Source organism: Xiphophorus maculatus, chromosome 10 (genome assembly GCF_002775205.1).
Source record: "Xiphophorus maculatus strain JP 163 A chromosome 10, X_maculatus-5.0-male, whole genome shotgun sequence".
NCBI lineage: Eukaryota > Metazoa > Chordata > Actinopteri > Cyprinodontiformes > Poeciliidae > Xiphophorus > Xiphophorus maculatus.
In genome coordinates, this window is record NC_036452.1 from 18,764,942 (window position 1) to 18,790,229 (window position 25,288).

At 39.5% G+C, this 25,288-nt stretch overlaps 1 protein-coding gene across 3 annotated transcripts in view; it reads right to left on the reverse strand.

The window, feature by feature from the left end:
* The window catches only part of LOC102234985 (dynein heavy chain 9, axonemal), a 162,541-nt gene that overhangs the window by 27,164 nt on the left and 110,089 nt on the right, over positions 1-25,288 (reverse strand). For all 3 annotated transcript variants that reach the window (XM_005809964.3, XM_023341256.1, XM_023341257.1), the window contains 10 exons: positions 24,896-25,084; positions 22,228-22,463; positions 22,009-22,131; positions 21,421-21,625; positions 15,477-15,641; positions 11,658-11,798; positions 9,215-9,385; positions 8,922-9,044; positions 5,819-6,012; positions 3,527-3,675 (listed from right to left, as the gene is read on the reverse strand). In XM_005809964.3, coding sequence (XP_005810021.3) covers positions 3,527-3,675; positions 5,819-6,012; positions 8,922-9,044; positions 9,215-9,385; positions 11,658-11,798; positions 15,477-15,641; positions 21,421-21,625; positions 22,009-22,131; positions 22,228-22,463; positions 24,896-25,084 — 1,696 coding nt within the window. The remainder of the gene's footprint in view (positions 1-3,526; positions 3,676-5,818; positions 6,013-8,921; positions 9,045-9,214; positions 9,386-11,657; positions 11,799-15,476; positions 15,642-21,420; positions 21,626-22,008; positions 22,132-22,227; positions 22,464-24,895; positions 25,085-25,288) is intronic.

The following is a 25,288-nucleotide window of genomic DNA, read 5'->3' on the forward strand; positions in this document are numbered from 1 at the left end:
TTTACACACAACAACAAGATAAACAGAATTGAATAACATCAACTAAGCCTCACTAAGAATTATGGCTAGAAGGTGCATTACAGAGCTGGCATTATGCAAACAATACAGAACACCTACAGAATAACATCCTTACTACGTCTGGTAAGTTATTTTGTTACCATCTGTGGATTCCAGCAAACATTTTTCTCAATACAAGACTTCTGGTGTGCACAATGGGGCCAACGGCGGTTGATTTTTTGGGGGCGGTTTATTGTTCATTCTGAATTTCCCTGCCCGTGCTTCTCTCTGTCTGACAGAATTCAGCTGTCAGATGCAGTGGGGAAGGCCTGCTGACTGGGGCCTGATTTAAAGCTGTGGGATCTGGAAACTGTGCAGTTCACGAGTCCAAAGTGTCCTAGAGTCAAATGTGAGGCCCATCTGTTAAAAACTTGAACACTGGTGAAAAATCATGACAACAAAATGTAAAATGTATCGCCCCAATCAAAGTCCAGTAAAACTTCAGACTAAAATGTGAAAAATGTAAAAGGCCTCTGCGTTTATTGACACCCACAAATTTGAAGGTACTGAAAAAAAAACTTTTAAAGAGTGGACAAACTCTTTCATGAAATGAAATATATGTGTATTTTTTGTTGTATTAAAACATTAACTATAAATGACTGTCTACCGCAAATCTAACTGTGGATTAAAGTTTATGATATGGTATGATATCATATTAATATGGTCAAATTTGACTTCTATGCCAATCTGAAAAGCCATTAACTTTAGCCTGTGGAAAAACAAAACAAATACAAACCAATATGTATTTAGAGAAAATGAATACTGCATGTAAGATAATAACTGCTAATCTCTTCACAGAAACCCCCCTGAAATAAATATCACTTTAAGTGTTAACATCCAGTTACTTCGTAATCCATATGTCAGTAAAGCTGCCCCATTGAAAACTTTTGAGTGCATTCGACATTTATTTTCGGGTAATCTTGTTCTCAAATTTAAAACTAAGTGAAGTTTCAGTCTTTTTCCACACTGCCATTAGTCCCCTGCAGAGCTTTCGAAATCACCTCACCTATCTAATAAAAATCTAATTAGATCCTAATACAGATGATGAAACCCAATTTTCACATGATAAAATAATCCCCCCTTTTTTTGTTCAGGGAGCAGGAACTCATCAGCATTTTCTGCAGCAGAGACTGGTTACTTTTGGCTTTGATTTTACTGCTGAAAAATAAAACTGTTGATAATCAATAACGATGCTACTTCTGGGGAGTTTCAGAAGCGTTGCTCTCACTTATCACATTAGGAGAGACTGGTGCATTTCACACGGTATCCTGCTTCTCTCAGAGAGAGAAAGAAGGAGAGAGACGCCAATAAAAATCTCACCTATAACGGTTCTCTCCGGGTAATAACGGCATCTAACCGCCATTATTAAATCAATCAAAAGAGTACGTTATTTAAGCTATAGAAACAGAGCGTTACACACAAGCAATATGACACATGATGATGAAGAGCATTAATGCCAAAGTACTGACTCGTGAATTTGCACGGGGGACCAGGTTGCGCCGACACACTGTGGATATTACTTTGCTACTGTTAGCTGAAACAATCTCTGCTGCCTGAATATTTCATGGAGCCAACTCTAAATACCCACAGACAGAATAGTTTGGCAGCAGATTAAAAAGATATCAGGCTGTGAGAGTCCCCTTTTCCAGGTCAGTGGAAAAGCTCCCATTTTTAGAATATTTATTTTGGTCAAAGAAGCAAAACCAAGGCGTCGTGAGGGTTGGCATACACAGTATTCAAACAGGGATGTAAAATAACTCAAACCGGTGACATTTACTTTCCGCTGCCCCTAATACACCAGTGGTGTCGCCTCATATATTTATGACCTTTAGCATAATCCGCTTAATCTACCCAGATACTGCTGTGCTTTGGTAGGGACGGCTGGCATCACAGCACAAACTGTTGTTCTGTCTGATACACCTTTGATGTATCAGACAGAATGACTCTGTTGGAATCAGAGAAAACTACAAGTTAGACTAGATTTCCCTAGAACAGTATTCATTCCAGTTGAACTTTGCCACATTTTCTCTCAATAAAAAATTTACATGTGTTTCATTGGAATTCATAGAAAGTAGTATACAGTTATCAAGTTGTGGAAAAATTATGAATTGTTCCTAAATATTCTTTAGGAAAATACCAGCTGGAATCTAGAGATTGAGCCTTCCTGAAGGACATGTTTTCTGCAACCCCCAATAGATTGAATTCCGTGCACTTAGCTTCATTACCCATACACTTGCAGTTTCCAGCAGCCATTGTACAGCGCATTCAGCGATAAAACCATCTGACCAAACATTCTGGAGCTCAGCTTGGGTTGCTGGTTGACAGGCGGGGTGCTGCTGGGGTTGCTCTTGATTAAGTCACACTGCGCGACTTAATCAAGAGGTTTTTGAAACGGCTCATTTTCCAGACACTAAAAAACATAAACTTATTACCAAAAGAAAAAAAAAAATCATGGATTGTGTTTTTTGTCTGTTTTTAGAAGTAATGATTGCACAAATGGAAGTACAAAATTGTGCAAGATATGAATTTTGCATAGCAGATCCCCTTTTTACCAATACTTAGAAAAATGCTGGATACTCGTTATTTGACAGAATGGCAGTTTTTTAAAGGCTTAGGGTTCTTTGTAACAAAGGTGAAAAAGTCACTTTGTTACAGCATTTACATTGAAATAATTGGTACTAACCCATTACGTAGTAGTCATTTTAGCCCCCAGTTAGGAAAAAGAAATGTAAAAAATGTTTTTTAAAAAAGTGTCTTTTCTGTATAGCAAAATAGAACAAGAAACATTTAGTAGAAGTATCAATATCCTTTGTGGAAGTATACACCTTGGATTCAGCTGTGGGATTTATTGGAAAACAGATGGTCTTACAGCGTAAACAGGGATCAGGTTCATGAAAAGATTTTTGTTACAGTGAAAGCAAAGATCTACTCTGTGGAACTGTATTCGGCAGCAGTTCTTCAATTTCTGTTTCCGGAAATGTTGCACTTGGGTGCAGCTTGGGGTCCACATATTGGATGATTAGCCATGATAGCAGCTAATTCCTTTACTTACTAAGATTCTTGCACTGGTTCAACTCTGAAGGCTTTGGCTTTTCCTGTTTGTTTCAACTAAAAAGGCTCATCTCTGGACAAGCTTGACATGTTGTTAGAGTTTTAAGCCTCCCTCAGAATCTCATTGCTTTGATTCTGATTGGTCAGGTGAGCCTTCTGCAAGAGAGGGGAGGGGCTAAATGTGAAAATTTTTTGTTTTCAATGGGTATCTTCAAATAATTGTTTTGTGATATTAATTACATCAAGCAAAGTTTTAGTGTGAGAAATTTCGAAAAACTTCAAGGGATATAAACACTTTTATAAGGCTCCATACGCCTCAACTCCAGTTCCTTTACAAAATACGATAAATTGGTCACATGTTAGTTTGTGCTGAACTTTAGAGTGAAATTTTAAGGCTTACATCAAGCAGTGGCATTACCATGTTTCTCTACGTCCTTCAAAGGATCCACTCCAGGAGACAGGATGAAGAACATGGGAGTAGCTGGACTGGACTCTTCAAAGGAGACAGCGAAGTCCAGTGATCTGCCCATCACGTACTCGCCTCCCAGTTTCTCCTCTACAAAGTCTCTGCAGGAGGGGACAAGGCTTAGTTCTCTTCAGCTTGTTTTGTTTCATCTTTGACCGACAAAGTGCAGACCTTGAAGAATCTGATTCCTCTTATAGTGCAGAGACAGCTGTTTAAAATCAGCAAATCACAAGAAATGCTTTCTGTCTCAAACACAGTTTGCTGATAAGAATGGGAAGGCTTTAAATAAATTAGGAGCTTGCACCTTTGTGCAGTTTTTAGATTTGATATTTGGAAATGAGTGTTCTGGTGAAGCTCGTCTTTGTTTCATTTGTAAATGAATGATAAGAGCATGATACACATCCTACCTAACAGGTAAACATTATATATGCTATCTGAATTATTAAAGAACATTTAAAATTTTGTGAACTTTATCAACAGTAAATAGAAAACACAGAGAGAGAGAGAAGGAGAAAGATATTCTGCAAAGGTTCCAAGTTTGGGATTTGAACCAAGGACGGCTCCGTCATGGAGCTACAGACTCTGTGTAAAGAGTGACTACTCATGTTTGACCTTTTAAAGAATTTATTTAAAACAGTGACAATACATCGGCTGGATGTATGTTAACTATTAAAAATATTCATGTAATTCCTGAATATTTCACGATACTCTGAAGACCAAAATAGCAGAAATTGCAAGCAAAAAATACCAAATACAACACAGTTACATATTTTTTTGCTCTGGCTTGAGACTTGACATCTCTTGACCTGTTGTGAAAGGTTCTGCATAAAAGAAGAAACTGTGCAGCTGGAAAGGGAGGAAAATGAAGTGCAGGCTTAAAAAAGGTTTTTGACATTTAACATGAAGTGCTTCTGAAATTCACAGGCTTCGGACAAACAAACAAAAAATAGATGTATAAAAATGAACAGAATGGTTGTTCAGTAAACAAACCACTGAGTTTTAAAGACAAGAACTGGTGTGTTAAGTTGGAATTAATTTAAGGTTTACTTTTATCCATCCAAAATTATATTTATATGCTCAAATACACTCACTGACCACTTGATATGGTGAACTCTCTAATGTCGGTTTGGACAAACCATTGACTTAACAACTGCCTTAATTCTTAAAGGAAGCATTAGAAAGGGTGTCGAAAACATTTCTCATGGTAAGTTTCCACTGACAAAGCTGTTCCACATAGTTTCTGCAGATTTGATTCAAATCTCCTGTTCCACCAAAACCCAAATGTCTAATGTACTTAGATCTGGTCACTGAGGTGGACAGTGGTTCGCAGTACTGTTCATGAAACCAGCCTGAACCATTGGCTGAAGGCAGGATCATGCCATGCTATCACGTTATGTTTCACCACTCTTTGTGGTAGAAAATCGACAAAAGTTTGTTTAAATTTGTACATTTTAGCACACAAAGTATCAAATGGGTTGTATGGTTGAGTTTTTTTTAATGCAATTCCAGACAGATAATATTATCTGGGTTTAATATTGCCACAATTCATCTTTGTTGTTCGAGGTTAGTTCCTTGTTGAAACAAGATGTTTAAGTTGAATTTGAAGAATTTTTTATCATTATTTTGGTGTACAAAGCACCAGAAGCATTAAGAGTAAAACATTAACTCATTCCAAATATTTTCCCTACTTCTAAAAAATTATTGTTTTTCCAATTCATCTGAGATCGTCATTGAGTTACTTGAACTTTTACATTGTTCCAAGTATATATGCTTTCAAAAATGTCAAAAATACATCAATTATCCCTGTTAGTAAAGGCCTTGTCAAATTAAAGAACTTGTCTTCTCTACCTTTTTTTGTAAATATCAGTCAATGTTCTGTGATTATTTAACTATGTGTAGGGTACAAATGAATTATTAAAAGTCCTCAAATAAGACTTTTCCTTTGATGAGATGATGACTGACTGAGCCTTTTAATTGTATAAATAGATCAATGACTAGTTATAATTTTAAGAAAAAGGTTTCTTGTTCAAGAAAAGCGTATGCATGTGGGAAATCTAACAGTTTACAGAAGCAAGTAGCTTGAAGCTCCAATTACTACGAACTAGAAGAAATGAAAACATGCACCTTGATAACGCCTCACAAAAGCCAAAGGTTTTGTCTTTAACCTTTTCCCTTTCAACAACAGGTCAGAGAGATCCTTCAAAGATCACAGAACAAAGGTCAAACAGTGACCCCACTGCTCACCTGACAGCGTACGTCATGCGGTCGGGTCTCAGGGTCCTCATCATGCAAAGCCTCTGGAGAGACGTTTTGCTCTTCCAGTCCTGCGGGAATTTCTCTTTCTCTGGACACTCAGACTCGACAAACTTCTTCCAGCGTTTGGGTGAACCCTGGATGTCTCTGTCTAGGTGCTTGAACTCATCCATGGAGCACAGGGACTGTCATATTTGAGAGAGAGAAAGAGAGAGAGAGAGAGAGAGAGAGGAAACAGGATTTAAATTGCAAAGTTCTGTTCATCAACATCAAAGTTTTTGACCACTTTGGAAAGATTTCTCAGCAAAAGCACTAACTTTGTTTGCAAAAATTGAAAGAGAGGGGGAGAAAAAAAACCGATTGCTTATCTTTCTCTCGTGCTTATTTAAATAACATTTATTCAAAAGAAAATGCTGAGTAAACACAGTCGCTTTTGTAACAGCATGGGGGTAAAGGAAGTCTAAATATGCATCCACAGCACAAACAGTGGGGTTCCATTGTGAGCCCCTAGCTGACAGACATCTTATCTCATCTGTGGAAAACAGCAGTGTCACAGTGCTGCCTTGAGCAGGTAGTCACTTTATGACAAGCACACACACACACACGCACAGCAAGAGTGTATGCCATGTTTCACACTGCATAAACTACCAGGAGACTACTGCAATCATCCCCACCCACCCCCAACACGCAAAGACAAGGTGTCAAGAAATAAAAGAACTCCACGCCGTTAGAGTTGGTGAGGTGAAGGGAGATGAGACAAGGTGGCTCTCAGCAAACAGTTCTTCACTCTGACTTCACTTGTTTAATTATCCCAGGTGGGTGGCAACCTCTTAGTCCTGTTCAGAAAGAACGCACTCAGTCCCGAGGGATTCCTCCTCTGGTAACATCGTCAAGAGAGCCGAGCAATCAGAGGATCTTATCGTCCTTTAAAGCTTTCCTACTGATTATGTTTCCTGCTGCGATAAGAAAATCAAGTGACAGAATTTGATTAGCCGGGACCTTAAACATCTGCAGTGCGCCGAGTGCAGCGAGGATGGGCTCTCTCAGAAGCCGGAGGGGTTTAGGTTAAGTTAATATTGTAGGCAGAACAGGCTGAAACATTTATGAACAGAAGAAGCGAACAGACAGACTTACTGCTGTTAGGCTTCGGTTTGCTGCTAAACTGATTTGACAAGAGAAGGAAACAGTGCGGAGGAAGACGGCTTTTTCTTCAGGAGTAACTGCTTTGTTCAGTGTTATGATGCTTCGGCGTCACATGTAGAGTGACTCCATGCAGCATCACATGCTATCAGGAGAGAGATCCAGGTGAAACTGGGGTATATGTTATAAATCTGCAGGCATCTTTATGAGCTTCTGTTCTCAGAGAGTTGTTGCTGGAAGAGCATACAGATTACATCATATGAAGCAATTCCACAAACTGTAAGTCAAAAGATGTTGAGGGTAATTTCAGATACTGTGTGGGGAAAAAGTGTTTGGATCTATACAGTATTCTATATTTTACTTTAGTTTTCAAATAATGAATAAACACAAGGGGAAAAAAGCCATCTAAGCCAACCTATTTGGAAAAATTAAATTCCTTCCTTTGCAAAATCTGAAATTCCTTACACTTGTTCACAATCTTTCAATTAATCTGGGGTCGGGTTTCAGGGTCAGCAGCCTAAGCAAATAAGCCCAGACTTCACTCTCCCTATCCACCTGGTCCAGCTCCTTCAGGAGAATCCCAAGGCTTTCCTAGGACCTCCACTGTGTCTTGAGTCTTCCTCTGGGTCGCCTCCCGGAGGGACGTGATCGAAACGTGAGGTATCCCAGAGGCACCGGAACACCTAACCAGTGCCCAAGTCCAGGCATCCTGAGCATGAGCCACCTCGACTGGCTCCTCCCAATGTGAAGAAGTAGCAGCATAACTCTGAGCTGGATTTCCAAACTTTTCACCACAGCTCTAAGGGAGGAAGAACCCAGACACCCTGAAGAGAAAACTCATTGTGGCTGCTTGCATCCACAATCTCATTCTTTTGGTCACTACCCAAAGCTTGTGACCATAGATGGGGATAGGAACACAGAACAATCGGTCAGCTCTTTCTTCACCATGACAGACTGGTAAAGCATTCACATGAGAAGCAGTCCACACTCCTCCTGCCCCATTTTTCCTTCATTTGTGAACAAGACCTTGACATGACATTTAACATCCTAAGAGCCAGCTCCTGTAGATGAGGATCAGTGGTCAAGGTCCATTTCCCTGACCACCGCCCATTCCACATAGCACCCAACCCTGTTGCCACCTCCCATAACTGATGAGTGCATAGGAAGAGAGATCTGCATTTCCTTTTCGGACTGTGCTCCGTGACCCACGTCCAGTTGAAGGACAACAGTTTCCATTTCTGTTCTTCATCAGGAGAAGTCTTTAGACTGCAGTCTGTCTGATCTCTCACTAAGGGCCTGTGTGTCATATGTATGAAACTACCAGGGGCATAAGGCCCCCGACAACCTAGTTCCTAGGATCATTGGGACTCTCAACTCCACCACGATGAGGTGGCAGCCCATGGAGAGGAAAATTAACGGTGATTAATCCTAAAAGCTGAGTTCCATTTCACTTGTCACATCCTGACCTGATTACTGCCAGACCATTAGAATCAGCACTTTGGGACTTCAGTGAACCACAGTTGGAGTCATTATCCGCAAATGGAAGAAAACATAGATCAGGAGAGAACTTTCCAAGGAGTGTCTGGCCTACTAAAAACTACACAAGACAACTCATGCAGGAGGTCACAAGTAAACTCAAAAATGGTTCTTTAAGTAATGACTCATTTCGGGAGAGCCATCCATGAGTTACACATGAAGATATTTTTTCCTAGTTTCTCGTTTTAACAAAATGCATAAAAAATGCACCATACTTAAATGAGTTTGTGGGTGGACATTTAAGTATGGTGCATTAAATGTCCACCCACAAACTCATTTAAGTTGTAGCATTTCCTTTAATCCTTTGTTCATGAACCAACCAAACAAAATATTTGACGGTGCCTCAAAACATAACTTTGACTCATGCCTGTTGTGAAAAAGTTTTAATGGGGTAGTTTTTTCATCCCTTTTTCCGTACCTTGATCCCTCCCCAGGACTGGTTTGATAGGAAATCCACTGGCGAAGTTACACCTGGTTGGACAGGATATCTCAGCAGGAAGTCCAGCTCCGTGGGGCTTATTTCATTATTCATCAGGAGTATCTGGGGACACAACAAACAGGAGGGCAATGTTGGATTTCCCACACAAACCGCAACTTCTTTCTGCTTGATTAGATTCAGACAGGGCTCACAGTCTCGAGAGCAGCTGATTCAACGGCATGCGAGGTTTTGAAACAAACAGTGCAGAAGATGAAAGCAGCTCCCCTTCCTACCTGGAAGACGAGCTGAGCCGTGTACGTGAGCTTGTCACACTCAAACAGGCCTCTAGTGGTGTACTGGAACGCTGAGAAGGTGATGCTGTCAATTAGATTGGACACCCGCTGCTCGAGAGTCTCATCCGGGTCGGCCTTCAGAACCGCTTTCTGGAAGACCACCCCGAATGCCTGGAGACGCAGGGGGGCAGGGAGGACACAGTCAGTTTTCCAGGAGAAAGATGCTGAAACAGTTTGCAAAGCTGCAGAGTTGGCTTACGTCTTGTATACAGGGGAGAAATTAAAATGTTTGTATACACTTTAATGGGCATGGAAGGACTCGTTTTATGGTGATAATTTTGTCCTCAAGAGGGCTACAAATTGGCGTCAGTGTACTTGTAAAGCCACTAAAGAGACATGCCAATATACAACAATAACACAAAGAGGCATCTCCGTAAGAGGACCTCCAGCACAAAATAGGTACCTTCAGAAGGGTTTCATTAAATTTGACATGAATTTTGTTGAGTGTGATTTGAGCAGCATGAGTCACTGTGTAGAAAAAGTAAACAAAGCAGCTGAGAATTCTATAAATACAAATGAAACATAACTTTTGAAGGATGCTCAGTCAAGTCAGAAATCAAAGTATTTTATTTAGGTTAGTAAGAAATACCATAACACTTTACCCCCTTAAGTGTCCAGCACTTTGTGGAACTCGATTTTAGGTGGAACCCTAATCTGACTTGCTTAACATGCAATGGGACAGAACAGATGCAGGCACTGCTTTTCAATGGCAAAATATTTCAGCTGAAAGATTCGTTGAATAGCCTAGACCCATGCCTCTCGTCATCCGCACCATCCTCAGGCGTAGCAGCAGGTGAAAGTCAATCGCCGAGAGCCACAAGAAGTACATGATGGAACAAGAGTTAAGAGTCACTGCTGCTTAAGGGGATTTTGCACAGTGGGGGGAACTAAAAACGGGCAAGGTGATGCAAGCTAGGATTTCCTGGATGTTTCTTCGTTACTTGTTTCTAATCTAAAGCACTAAGCACAGTAAGAAAAAAAGAGGGCTAAACTCAATCACGAAATTTCAGATGATTAGGTTTTTGTGAACCATCACAGGAAGGTACCTGGGTATAAACAATAAAAAGCTAAACTAGAACCACCATCACATCTGTCACAGAAGGTTTACAGTGAATAGCTATCAGAACTATGCTCTGATAGCTTCTTCTCTACCGGTGCATAGAGAAGGAGTTACGCACTGATTAAATGATTGAGTGATGTATCCAGAATATGAACTGATGAGTGAAGCCCATGTTTCAAAGATTTCAAACAGTCAGAAAAGCCAGTGGAGTTGTTTATGACTCCTTTTTTTAAAAAACTTGATTTAAAATTTGTAGCATCATGGCATAATTTTTTTAAAACAGGGGATAAGTGTGTTTCTGGCATACAGTGCCATTTTATAGCACAATCAAGTAACTATGTTACCTTGTACTTTGAAAATGTATATATCTAACATGACTTCAAAGAGATTTGATTTTTGCATCGTAGCTGAATCTGAAATTGGCGTGTCTCTTTAAGAAGCTGCTACCCTTTACAAAGACCCTCTCAGTCTTTAGCAAGTGGGGCAGGAGCTATGTTGGGGACTGAAGCTCCAAGGCGGAGCTTTGTGGAAATGGGTGGAGCTTTGCAAAAACAGGCGGTAAAGCACATCCAAATGGCTGCCAAGGATTCCTCAAACACACATGAATGAGTCAAAACAACACTCCAGGTTTGTTTTTGATGATGGAATAACATAACATGATATAAAGCTTTAAAAAAGTTAATTTTTAATATTACGTATTAAGAAGCAAGACTTTTCAAATAATAAATAAAATTGTTTTCAGTTTTATCTGCTTTTTGCTACAAGGGGGTTATTCTCCAAGAGCAGCAATTCCTTATTTCTGACAAGAATTGCACTATTTACTCACTCATCCAAGAAAAAAAACAAACATGCTGATGTACTGTGAAATGATTGGCCTTATTCTGAACTCTCTGAAATGTGGTACAATTTCAGTTCATCAGATTTATGCCTTTCTTAAAACCCCTGTACATAAAAAAAAATATCATCTTATAATGTGCATTATTTCATGTAAGGTCAAAGGTATAAAAACTGAATGTGTTTTCATTTGATTACGCTGGGAAATAAGTTGTGCGGAGGCAGCTACCTGAAGAGTCGGGAGTGATTGCAAACCATATCTCAGGCTGCCTTCTCTCAGGCTCGCTGGCTGACAATATGAGAGACATTACGCTCTACATAACCACATTAGGGAGCCACAAACACAATAAAAACAGGCCAAAGAGCATAAAACATGATGAGCAAATGGAACCAGGAGGAAGAGAGAAGAGAAGCGGGGAGTGTAAAGACGGGCCTCTCTGGGAGCCCTGGAGGTGGGTAGGAAACATAGTGGGTCAATAGAGAGGCTACCTTGAGTGAGAACTGGTACATGGGGTGGATTTTATTGAGATCATTCATTATGAAGTACAATATGGAAGCCCGCGCCGCTGCTGGCCGGTAGTGCTCCCGAGCCTCATTGATTTTGGCCTCTGTCACCTCGGCTTCCTTCACCTGCAGTAAAGATATCACAGTTTAAACACAAAGAGACAGTGTGCTGAAATATGAAGACGTGCACCCACAGACTTGTGCAGAACGACAAAAATTCAACCTCGGGTGAAGAGTAGATTTGAACGGGCTGGCTCACATCGCATGGAATACTTGTATTACGTCAAGATTTTTCTCAGTCACTGAATGTGCAATTATGCTTAGAAACGAACATCTGCATAAGCAGTGATCATTCTCTCACAGGCACACTAAGAGTGATGTAGTAGTAGTTTTTTCTTTCTTCCAAGTGTGCTCTAAGAAAATGTCGGCGACATCAGTAAACATCTAGCAGAGATGAGAAACAAAGCTGATGTGATCCGATATTCTGACAACGAAAAGAGAACCTTTGGGCACTAAGTCAAAGAGAGAAAACCCAGTGGGAACAGCTCTGCATACAGATGATTCAGCATTTACTTTGAGGTACAATCTCTGGGGAAATAAGAATTTCTGAACTGAAACTTTTGTTTAGGTGGGACCAAGTAATAAACTTCGCAAAAGTAAATTTTTAACTGCCTAATACTTATTTAAATTATTACAAGACGAAGACAGGGGGGCACAGGCTATTAGCCCTATACTGGCACAAACTTTCTGCAGCATAAATATTTTAGACACTAGATGACAAAGTGACCTACTGACCTAGGAGTGAGGGGTTTTTGCATTGTGTGTTATGCAGAGCAAGTCCACACTAGAAAATTTCAAGCTTGCAGTTCTGATAAGTTGTGCTGACACAAGCCTCAAGTTACTGTTGGCCAATTAGGAGGAAAAACAGAGAAGAATCTTACAGTGAAATGTGAGTCTGTTAACTTTTACAGTGAGCCTTTAATCTTTTACTAAGAGGTAATGATATAAAGTTGCTCTGAAACGACTACAAACCCTTTTTCAAATGCCAGGCTTTTGTGATGTGGAAATAAAAGAGACCAAGATGAATCATTTAATAATTTCTCCATGTGTGATCTTAGATTTGCCCTGCACAAATCAAGCGCAAAACAAACGTTTATTAGTGGAAAATATTCAGGAAGAAAAATAATAAACTGCAGTAACCTTGATGCATAAACAGATAGACCATCAAAGGGTTTGTTTGCATTTCTTGAGGTGAAGTTCTGGAAAGTTATTTTTATAAATAGTTTTCAGTAGGAAGAAGACATATCCCTGTGAGCTTGGTGGAAAACAAAGAAATGTGTCGGAAGTTAAAATAGTTTAGTTATTGCCAACTTTAGAGATTTACAACAACTCAAACTAAAAATGCTCTCGTCAGTGGGATAGAATGCTAAGTTAGCATATTAAAAAATCCAACATTTCCAAAGAAACTGTTAAGTTGGTGCTCTTTTTCCTTTTTTTCCCCCAAGTTCCCATGTGAGTTTTACATTATCTGAGCTTGTGGGTTGATTAAAACCATCTGTGACTCATCAGCTTCTCTAGCTCTGGCAGAAGCAGAGTAAACTGTTGTATTTCAGTGATGCCATGTTTGTTCCTGTCAGTGTTTTGTTGTTTTTTTTTTTCCATTATACCGCAAGGAAACCACAAGTGTCTTGTAATTTCAAGCTAATTTAATTTTCTATGTAGTTCCAGATCACAACAAAAAAAGTCTTCTAGCTTACCTTTCCTTAAGACCAAGTCAATGCCTTGTCATTTCATTAAATTAAATTACCCTGCTCTCATTATTTTATTTACACCTTTAATAAGATGTCACAGAAAGTTCAGGAATGAGCAATGTTTCCTCCCTACTACTATTAGTCACCCTAAGGCCTATACCTTCCTTGCAAGAAGAAAGAAACTGGTTCCTTTTCCTAAGGATGCCACAGTATAGTGACATCATTCTGCTCTGGAACCTCCTGTAGGAATTCTTGCTGCTAGTTCTTGACATATTCTGAGCATAACATTCTTCATGTGTGGTGTCCTAAAGTTTTTGTGTGATTGGTTAGAACTTTGAATTGGTACGATGATTTTTTTTATTTGTTATGTAGCACTGGGATGGACTAGATAGAAAGAACTGTGTTTTTTGTTTGTTTTTTGGAGAGTATGGACAAGAATTTAGATCCTTTACATTAATTTGGCTGTTTATAAAGTCATAGTGTGGAAATTGAAGGGATGTATTGTTATTATTTTTAAAGTACTACTTAGGCTATGAGGCTAGAATACCACAGATGGTGCGAAATGCAATCTTGCTGTTAGTCTGGCTCAGAGATGAGGAGAAGGATGGACAACATAAAATCTCAGCAGTATGATGGGCTCTTCTGTCTTGCAAAGCATACACCATAATGGGTTTAGAAATGGCGGAAAACAGTCGCCGCTTCCTTTTATTAGCTTGTTAGAGTCACAGTGTTACTTTGTAAGGAGCAAAACAGCAAAAAGCAATATTTTTTTTCCCCCAATTATGCTTGAAGACATTAGGGAAAACAGCTCTGGATAAAAGAGCAGCGATAATGATGAGTTGTAAAACAAACGGGACTGTTTTAGAGTGAAGATGGTCTGGAAAAGAGATTTTAGATCACCCCCATCAAAACTGATCATGTTCATGGTATCATTTGGCAGCTAATTTGACTGAAAGATTATGAACTTTATGACTGCTGTCTTCTTCAAAGGCAGAGTAATTTGGCTGTAAAGGTCAGCTCTTCCACTTACTGGTCCCTGAACACTGGTCTGATTATTTAATACTTGGCTCCTGTGTGTGCTTTCATATTGTGTCCACAGGTTCTTCTTTAGTTGTTTGTGGGTTTTTAAGATCGTTTTATGGTGTTGTCATTATTTAGCAAACAATTTGATTATTGGTTGGGGAGATTTTTATTAGTCTCTCATCATGGTTATGGCTTGTTTTCTTCAGATACTTTTTGAAAATATGCAGCCAAACTACTGCATTATTTTGGAACTGAACTTGGTAAAAATTACTATCACTGTTGCATTATAGTGGGAAAAGTAGCTACGAAATCTATTGCTTGCCAAGAAAGCTCCTAAGAGGCCAATAGAAATATTGAAAGAGCTACAGCAATTTCCAACAAGTGCTGGTTGCCTTGCCCATGTTGTATAATCTTCTGTATTCTCCATAATGGAATTTCAAGACAGAATTGCTTTGTTCCAAAGAAAAATAATGGTCTGATGAAAACAAACATAAATTTTTGCCCTACAGTATTCAAATGTCTTGCATAAAAGCTACACCACATATTCCTAAAACAAAAAAACAAACAACATCCACAAGCGAACATGGTGGTGGCAGCACAAAGCCTTGGATTACTCTTCTTCAGATCAAATTGAGGATTTGTCAAGGCGGATAAAGTTATGAATACTTCCAATAAAAGTTAAGTTTTGGCCTAAAATGTCCATTTGTCAGCTGGAGAGCTAAGAATGAAGGAGTTGATTTGTCAACATCACAGTGAGTGCATGAATAGAGCCAAATAAACAAAAGAAATCATTTATGAAACTTAAGTTAAAGTGTTGTAATTGCTGGCCAGAAAAGCACGAGTTCACCTAAGAGAGCTGTGGACAAGAAATGACCCCCTAATCTGATGGATTTGAAGACGTTTTGCTGGGTGGACTGGACACATAATGTCAAGAAAAGAAATGTAAAGATTCCTAACAAAGAGGGCTCAATGGGACGAAACATGCTACTGTAAATCTATCAGCTACATATTTCATTAATATATATCAAACCTTCTGTTCTATCTCGGCAGCGGTGCGTTTGGTTGTCTCCAAATTTTCCACGAGCTCCGTGTCTCCAAGGAAGTTTCCGGAAGCTGAGGACAAACGGGAGAGCAAGTTGTCCTCCAGCGTCTTCAGGGTGATCTTAAAACCATTCTGCTCCTTCGTCAAGTCGGACTAAGAAAGGAAGAAATACTTGGTGTAAAAAGCTTCGACATGTTAGCAGGTTTCTCATTTGAATGTGAGGAATTTTACACATGCTGGGTCAATACGAGGACATTCATACTGAAGGGCGCCTCAAAGGCAGAAGTGGTCGATACGCTCTGCATCGCTGTAAGGACACATGAAGGCAGAGCTCGGAGATGGATTAACTCGCTTTCGTCTGGTTGCCCACCTCTAACTTCTGCCAGCCGACCTCAGCGTGGGGAAGCCATCGATTCAAACAGGAGGGAAGGGAGCTTTGATGGGGAACTACCCAAACAACCACGCACCCACCCATGTCGATAATGACTAATCTCTTGCAAAACACAATGTCTTTAATTATGGACCACTACAGGCGCCGGGCAGGAGGTGGGCAAAGAATTTCACATCATATGGATTAACATACTATGCCGTCTAAAAACAGCTTCGACTCTGGCAGTCTTTTCTCTTTGTTCTAGCTTAAAACCACAATAGTGTCAGAGGAGAAACTTAAACTTTTTCTCAAAGAATTGTGTTTGAGTGGCGTTGTGAGAACAAAGTCGACAGGGCAAAGTATTTCGTTGTTTCATCCTGCTTTGTCCTTCATTTCAGCATATAGAGGTTTCGTGTTTCTGCTTAATAATGGCTTTGCTGACGTTTCCCTTAAAACCTTCTTCTGCAACCTTTGAATTATGGTTCTTTCATTATAAGGAGGGAGACTCTTTGGGGAGAGCTAGATTTTCATCAAATGGTTTGAATATTTCTACATATAACAAAGCAGTCAAATGCACGACTGAATGTCCAAAACTACATCGAAAATAAAAATTAATACATTACTAAAGATGTTCCACTCTGATTCAGGACATCAGCTCAGGTTCCTGATCGCAGAATTTTTAAGTGATTGGTACCAAAACGTCTTAGTGAAACTCAGCCTCTATGACCTGTCGTCGCTCTGCTGTTTGTTTTGTTTGCATATGATTGACTGGAAAAAACAGATTAAAACAAAGGGTATCAACTAGTCCTACCAAATCAGAGTGAACATGCTAACATTAGATTAGCACTGCACAAAGTTTATGTGGATGAATATATTGTGAAAAACAACGTTTTGTTTTGTCCTCAACAAGGGTGTCAAGGGTGCCTTCGCCGAGAATCTTCTTTCTTTAGCCAGAACACTAAAAGTGGGGCATGTATGACGCTGCTAGCATGTCCAAATCTAAAAACATGACATCAAGAGACAAACAGAGAGGCTAAATAATTAAGAGATTAGGGTTATGTCCTAATCTGTCCCAAGATCTTAATTCCACAGAAAATCTGAGGAGGGAGGTGAAGTTTAAGTTGTTAAGCGGCACTTGAGGAAGTTTATTTAACCGGGACCGTAGCTGCTGCTTAGAACATCCTAATCAGGATGTACAGAAAGATCTCCATCAGAACTTAAGTCTTCTGAGTCGCCTCAAATGACATAGTGTTCCTTGCTAAGATTTTTTGTCAGTGGGGTTATGTCTTATGTTTTGATGTGCCAGTGAACCCCTAAATGATTCAAAGGAGGAAAATCCTGTGGTCAAAATGTTACCAAAAATAGTCGACTTAGCATCAACTCCATCTTCCATGGTTGGAAGAAGAGAAATACTGAACATGACCCAAATCTCGACATATTCTTACCAAAGCCCGGAGGTGGAAACAACATTTACCCTGGTGGGGAGACAAGTAGAGCCTGGTGGCCTGCCTGGCTTATAATACACTGTTAAAGGATGACTATTGTACTGAAGTGATTAGAGGGCGGGGCTAAGCACTATAAAACCTTGAATGAGAAACATCTGCTTATTCTTCAAGAACACTGAAAACTGGGATGGACTGGCACACATTATTCAATTCTTTTAATTTTTTATATTATTCACATTCCTTGGTTTTTCATTAATACTGAACTATCATTACAAGTGAGACGTTTCATTTCTTTTTAAATGAAAAAACTTTAGAAAAATCACTAGAGAATATTACATCATTTTTCCTCCCCTGCAATTATATCACACAAAAGGAGGAGTTGAATTAAGAGATCCATCTTAGCAACAATATTTTATTTTACTTGCATGAAAGCAAATTCATTTCAATTTTTAAAAATGTATTGTGCCTCTGGGTTGTTAATATTACATGCTCTAAATCTGTTGTTAATAACCAGGTTGGAGTTGAAAGACGCTGTAATAGCATCGAGGTTTTATTTTCTTCTTCCAAACAGGATAAATTGGTATTATTTTTGAATGCTAAGTATGTTTCTGCAAGAGTCAGTAATGATAACATTGGGCTTTTTTTATATGGTGGACGGAGTCAACTGTGACCTTCTACATGCTTGTACTCACTGCTCTTGAGGGGGAAAAGCTTTCGGCACTAAAACATTCCCAACTGGATGCAGTAATGAGTCAGTTTTTAACGATTAGCTTTCCTCTGGCACATTGTACTTGTAATTACCCCAGCTTGGGGAAAAACAAACAATTAACCAGTCAGCAGAACACCCTAATTGGTATTAAAATGAGATATTACATCTATCATTTCTTTTGGCAAATGATTACTGGGTGCCACGATGCGGCCCTGTTAAGGTAATTTAGGAAGCGGAGCATTACACTTCTCTCATTAATGAAGGAGGTTTGTGAAAAAGCTAGTCTGGTGCAAGAATGCGACACAGCATGCACAAGTTCACTGTGACAAAAAAAGATGGGGTAACTTTGGTGGGAAAAGGTTGTAGATACAACCCTCCCTCCAAACACCCGCCTTGTGCAGATCCAAAGGAAAAGGCATGTTGATATTTTAAGCCTGTCGTACTTTATTTGGCTCGGTTAAAAACTAGCTTCTTCACCTAGCAATCATCTTATGCCTGAGCAGCAACGCTAACCTCATTAAAGGTATTATAGCACAGAGATATTGGAGGAATATAAACAGGTACAGGCAATTTGCGCTCCTCTATCATTGTGATGATTGTTATCACTCTGGGTTGTTTACAGACAACAAAAAGCCATTCAGAGCTTCATTGTACGAGCCGTGTTCAGATATAAGGAGGCCTGGGAGTGCACAGAGATCCCGACACCCCCTCAAAGTTTCAGTGTTAATTAAAATGATAAGCGAGTTCCAGATCTTGCTGTTTTTTTTTTCCTGTATCATCTGATCTGAGAGAAATGCTAATTAAACAAGCGTCATTAAATCACATTTCACTCCATTGAATATTTTGCTGAGAGGACACAAGGCTGAAAATATCTCTGGCATTCTGCCATTTCTCCCCACTAAGTCTTCATCTCTCCCCTTCGTCAAGAATGAAGATTTGACCATGGATGGTGACCCGACAGCGACAGGTCTGGATGAAGAACTGCCCAGGAAGTCCAGATGAAAATGAGGGCGACTCCAGAAAAAAAGCCATCAATATGCAAAAGCGGATTTTCTTAGAGTAAATCTGTCCGGGCCGCTAACAGGGTTCCTGTGATTTCTTCCACTCTAATCTCTACACGACACCGCCGGCAGCCAGACGTGTTCCGAGTAAGGAGGGGATTTCTGACTTTCCATTCAACTAACAAGGGCCGCATTTTAGGGACACAGAAAGTGTGTCAATGTGTTGACTAATTGCTGTGATACAGCAAGCGCCATTGGCCAATCCATTTTCAAACAACTCGCATGAAACGAGCAGATTGCGGATAAGAAGGCATGGAGGCATCGTTAGGCACTGGCGCTTTGATCAAGAGAGTTTTTCTTTAATTACCACCATTTACATTCACACAGTGGCACATACTGTGTATATCATAACTATGTGGTGCTCATTACTTTTTAAAAGTTGCCCAGATATATGGTCTATTGTACACAGTGTGCCGAGTTTGTCACATGCATTATCAGAGTTGCATAACATAATTACCCCCCTCACCGTCAACAGTTCATTTTAAAAGTCACAATGAATCAAAGTTTGAGATCTGCTCTGGGAAATTTTACAAGAACCAAGGGATAAAAACCGACCCACCACAGCTACACCACTGAGTCACTATGTTAGGATGTCAGACACTTGAAAAGGTTGTGAAGTGGGATTGGATGTTGCTATAAAGCTCCTGTCCGACCCTGGCAAACTGAAACACATGGTAATAAGAGAGATTTGTTCAAAAATCAAGTCCTGTAACAAGTTTAAAGTAAGAACATTGCTCTTAATTTTCTCCCATTCCAAATATGTATACTGGGATCAATGGTGTGGAATTGAGAATTCTGTTGCATCAGGATATGAAATGTATTTGATGTGGCATTGACATTTTTTTTTCTTTCTCTCTTTGATCAACTGACTGGTAAAGATATTTCATTGCCATGTGAGCGGCAAATTTTATGAGTTGAATGAAGAAAACATTTTGGATTTGATCCCAAATACCCCTTAAATACGTTTCCAGAAGACTTGCAGAACATTTTATGCTGACAGTTAAAATAATCTGCATTTTCTTCTTTTTGACACTGACATAGTAATTAAACTGCCTTTACTCTGTCAGTAAAAACACTAGCCACTGTAAGACATAGTTGTTTTTCCTTACAGTTCACATAGTTAAAACTATTTCAAGTTTATCCATACTACAACACAAATGTTTGTTAGTTTCACTTGAACCCCATGTTTTTTGTAGCCATCAATAAGCTTCTGGAATAAATGTGCAGTGACATATGAGCACTCTTTTTGGCTGAATTAACAGTTAAAATGATCTGCATTTTCTCATTTTTCACACCAACAAATCATTTAGATTTCCAGGCACAGATGAGACTTTTAAGTGCAGACCACATACTCCCTACAGGGTTGATGTAATTTCTTTCAAAGAAACCTTCAATAATAACTCTATTTTGCTTTATTCATCCCAACAGTCAGTTTTACTTTCTGTTAGCATTGCTGTATTTTTGAAATAACCATTTGTGTTCTCCTACCTGTTGATTTGACACGAAAAATCAGGAAGTAGTTGCTACAGCATACATTATATTTTAGATACACTAGTAGTAGAAATGGAAGCATATCTTGAGTGAATGTATTGTTGCAGCTCTAACATTAAATCTGTTGCTGCTTTATTTTTAATGCTTGCATGTACTTGTGTCACTAGCTAAAACTGTGAAATTCCTTTCAAAGTGGATGCAATACATGAAAAAAAAATCATAATATGCTTCTATTATAGGTACGCTTTGCACATTTAAAGTGGATCTAATTTTTGGTTAACTCCATTTCATTTACAAGCCATGTTAGCACACACAATTTTTTATGCACACAATACAGTGCATGCACTCCCACGCTAGTACACACACACACCCACGCCCGCACACGCCCACAGGCACATGCATGCATCCGGCTGAGCAGTTTCCCTAAGTAGGCACCCTACAGTAAGCCTCATAATTATCAGACATCCACCAGGCGTTAATCAAAGGCGCTAGCTGATTGTCTTTGAATCAAAGAGCCCAGACTCGCAGCCTCCTGTGATGTTTCGAGACAGACGTTTTCTCGCTGACACGTTGTGTTAAAGATGGATAATGACAAGCGGGAGTGCTAAGCCCATTTTGTGGAGGCCTCGCACTTCTCTGTCTGTTTCTTTTAATTATACCTGCTCAGAGGAGATGTTAGGCGTAAAACTCAGGCAGCATAACGCGAATCGTTGTTTATCCTCTGATGAAAGCCGATGAGTGGGTCATGTTCTCCTTTCAGGTCTGCTCAGATTCACATTTACATCTCTTTTGACGTTTATGAAAAACATCCTTGTTGCCCAACAGTTTCAGATATTATTCCTCTGCCTCTTCTTACCTTCAGCTGCTCCAGGTCAGGTCTCTCCATGCTGACCACTGCCGCCAGCAGCTGGTCCTCCAGTCCGTCTCTGGTCACTGTAAAATTTATCAGGGTGCACTGTGCCTGCAGCTCCGGCTGGTAATGAGGGTTGGCCAGCTTGGTGTGCAGGATGAGACGGAAATTGGGGCTGTACTCGCACTCCTTGTCTCCGACCTTCATATATCTGAAATGTTTGTGGAGGGTTCCGGTGTGAGAGTCAGGATATAGACAACATCAAAAAGTCACTGCATTAAAATGAACTGAAAAAATTAATCCAAACTCTTGTGTACTTCAGTCTTTATCAGACTCAGACCGTTGATCAAAGTGTTCAACTATTTAAATAAAAATTCATAGACATTTAAGATTGTAGTACTGCATTTGTAAGCAAGTGGAAAACATTTCTTATTCCACAGGTTAAAACGACCAATTGAAAAGCTGGATTAGTTTCATTTTGAGAGATATCAAAGTAAACATCAACCTGGTTTTCAATCACAGTGAGCTGATTTTACCAATCATTTCTATTTAGTGACATATCAGTGAAGTCGGATGCCTGTCTTTAAGTCTCACCTGCCCTTCTTGATGATTTCTCTTCCCAGCAAAGGGCCAAGAACAGGATCCAACGTTTCTCCCAGATTTTCTATCAGCACCACATCACCAGCTGCCAGGGCTCTCTCCACGGCATCAAGATACCTTTCAGGGCAAAAAGGAGGGAAATTCTGTAAAAAATCATTGAGCCGTATGAACTGCAAAAACCGTGGCCAAGCTCCCTCCCCAAACATTTCTCACCCTCGTTGTTCAATGCGGATCACCCGCAGCTGATCACCGTATCTGTTTTTGATCCATTTGATGCCCTGTAGTTGGGGGTCCACCATGAGGGGCCAGCGCTGGCAGGAAGTTAAAATGGTAGCATTCTCTGTGGACATCCCGTCAGCCGGGAGGCCCTCGTTCTGCCACACAGCGATGTCGGCGTCATCAGTGAGCATGGTCAGAGGCACCAGGTCTGCAGTCACTGGGATGGGAACCTGATTCCATAGAAAGAAGCAGCGATTTATCTGCAAGGTTTCTGCAGGTTTCATCAAGTCAAATTTAAGACTTTTTCATACCTTTTTTAATGGAACCTTGAATGCAGTTTAAGACCAAAGAGACTCTAAATATAGGGGGATGATTGGGGAATCCTGCTGTACTACTAAAATCTGGTTTGTTTGTGCTTACAGCCCTCTACAGCCTTAACCCTCAAAGTGCCAAAGGATTTTTTTATTCTTTTGGACAAAATGGATCTAGCATTGTATGGGTTGGCTACAGAAGTGAGTCAGCGATGAAAACAAATGTAATCCTCCTAACTGGCAATAAATTTCCATGCAACACAAAGTTAGATAGCTAACTAGCATGGATTTATTAGCAACATGTTAGCGGTAGCCTCAACTACCTCAAGTCACAGAACGCAAGGAAGATGTCTGGACTTGACTCAAGCTTCTGCCTGACAGAAAATTGCATATATAACATTAAATAGCCAAAATTTAAGACCCAGGATTAATCTTTATAAGGTCAACTTAATTTAAGAATTTAAGATATTTTAAGACCTTAATTTTAGAACAGTTACACAAATTTAAGACTTTTGCAGGATGCACAGATACTCTGTATCTGTTGTAATAACTTAAAACACTTGCTAGGTAAAATATTGTAAGCACTTATTAAACGTCTAGTCTACAGTAAACATTTAGACTTTTGACTTCCCTGTTTTACAGAAAAATAAATTACAGCTTGAGCATTTTAGCTGCAGATCAATGCACAGAGTAATTTAAATAGTCACTATTTGTAGGAGTTAAACTGATTTATGCCTTTTTCTTCGACTTACTTTAATACAAGTAGAATCCTACTAAATAGCTCCAATTACAGGTTTTAACATGTGCGATAAAAATGTGAATTTAATTAAATAAAACACTGTCACGTACCAGAACCAGGTCTTCAGTTTTACTCCGTTTAGTAAAATAATATCAATATACTTCCCCAATGAAAATTTGAGTGTATTTACTATGCAAAACTTATCAAATGTTTTGCATAGTATCTGTATATGTGATCCACATACAGGTGATTGTTTTCTTGCAGCAACATTTCGGCTTCAGGACTTTTGGAAAAAAAAAAAAAAAAATATTTTAAGATTTAAATATTTTGTTACAACACTAACATGTTTAACAATAAGAAATGAATAATTGGCAAGCTTAGGGTTGGATAAATTAATAATTACATGTGTCTTTTTTCACCATTATCTCTGAATGTGTTAGGGACATTTACATATAGACCACAAATAGTTAAACATGTAAATTTTGATAAATTACTTTGTCTTAAAAAGAGTGTGTCCCTTTTACTATATAATATGTTTTATTCTTGAAATAGTAACACATCATATCGCTATGAATCATTTATGTCCGTATTGTAAAAAAACCGGTGTTTTTTTACCCATCGTTACTGACAGCTGGTGGCGATTCTAGCCACTGGCTGTTTTAGGGGTTTCTTAGCAACCATCAATAGGGTTGCCACCCTTCCCATAAAATAAGGAGTCGCCCCGTATTTGACCGTTAAATGTGCGTCCCGTATTGAACCGATAACTGTCCGATACAAACGCCTATCATACACACATCAACGCTAAGATTAACAATAATGACCAAAATAAAACACAGGAAATATTAAGGTCAGCTAAATTCTAGTGGTGGGAGCTAAAAGGACCCCAGAACGCTACGGACCGACGCTGAACGTCACGGTTACCTAGAGACAGACACTACGCAGCCGTGGTGAGCTGCTATCAACCTGCATCTTTTTTAAAATGTCATCTACCCGACTCCATGTCCTTAGAAGCAAAAATGCTTTTAAAAATACATACCTGAGTGAAAAGACGCGCATTATAAGCTGAACAATTTGAGTTAGGATAGACACTGTGTACATCGGTCGACAAAAATATTTGTCCGCTGTGGCGCAGTGTGCTGCTGCTATATCAGTTAGAATGGATCAGGAGAGGAACTGCAGACCTGTCAGAACCTGAAGAACCAGAAATCAGCGTCTCTTCATCCTCAATCATCTCCTGAGGCTGACATGAACATTTAGTTATGATTGATTTAGTTTCTTATTGTGATTTTAGTTGACTATTGTGGTTTGATTATTTGATTAGGATGTTAAATTTGGATGATATTTAATAAATAATAGCATTAGCTATGAGCTATGAGGAAGTCTATTATACTGCACTGCGGACATAATGAAATTGAGCATGTGTGTCATCAAAACGGTGTGTAAAGTACAAAATAATATTTAAAATGCATTTAATGTATATTTGAATGATGGCAAACATCCAAATGTATAATTAAAATACATTGTTGTAAATATTTGGCACATTTTAGAAAAAATAATTCTAAGCAAAACGTGCAGACATGGAATGTTGCTGCCAAATAAGAATCACCCATACCTTCAGCTGACTGAGGTAAGGCCTCCAGCAGTTCTCCATCAGATGTCGCCTATAGCGTTTGGTGAAGTAGCCCAGGTAGGAGATGAAGGCAGTGATGAGGAGGACATCCCCACACAATGTCCTCTCCTGTCTTCTAAAGTTTTCTATCGCTTCTGCCCATCGAACATTTTCAGCGGCGAGACCTCCCACCTGGAACACAAGCAGAGAGCAGAAAACGCATTTCCTTTTTACTTCCACTGCAACTTCTCCTTCCTCAGCATATCCTCCCCCCCAAAGAGATTTCGGTTGAATCAAACTTAAATTAATCTATGGATGCCGCTGCTGATGCACCCAACCCACGAACGCCCAACCACAACAATGATTTGCAACCTCCAAGTCCTTTTTTTATTAGAT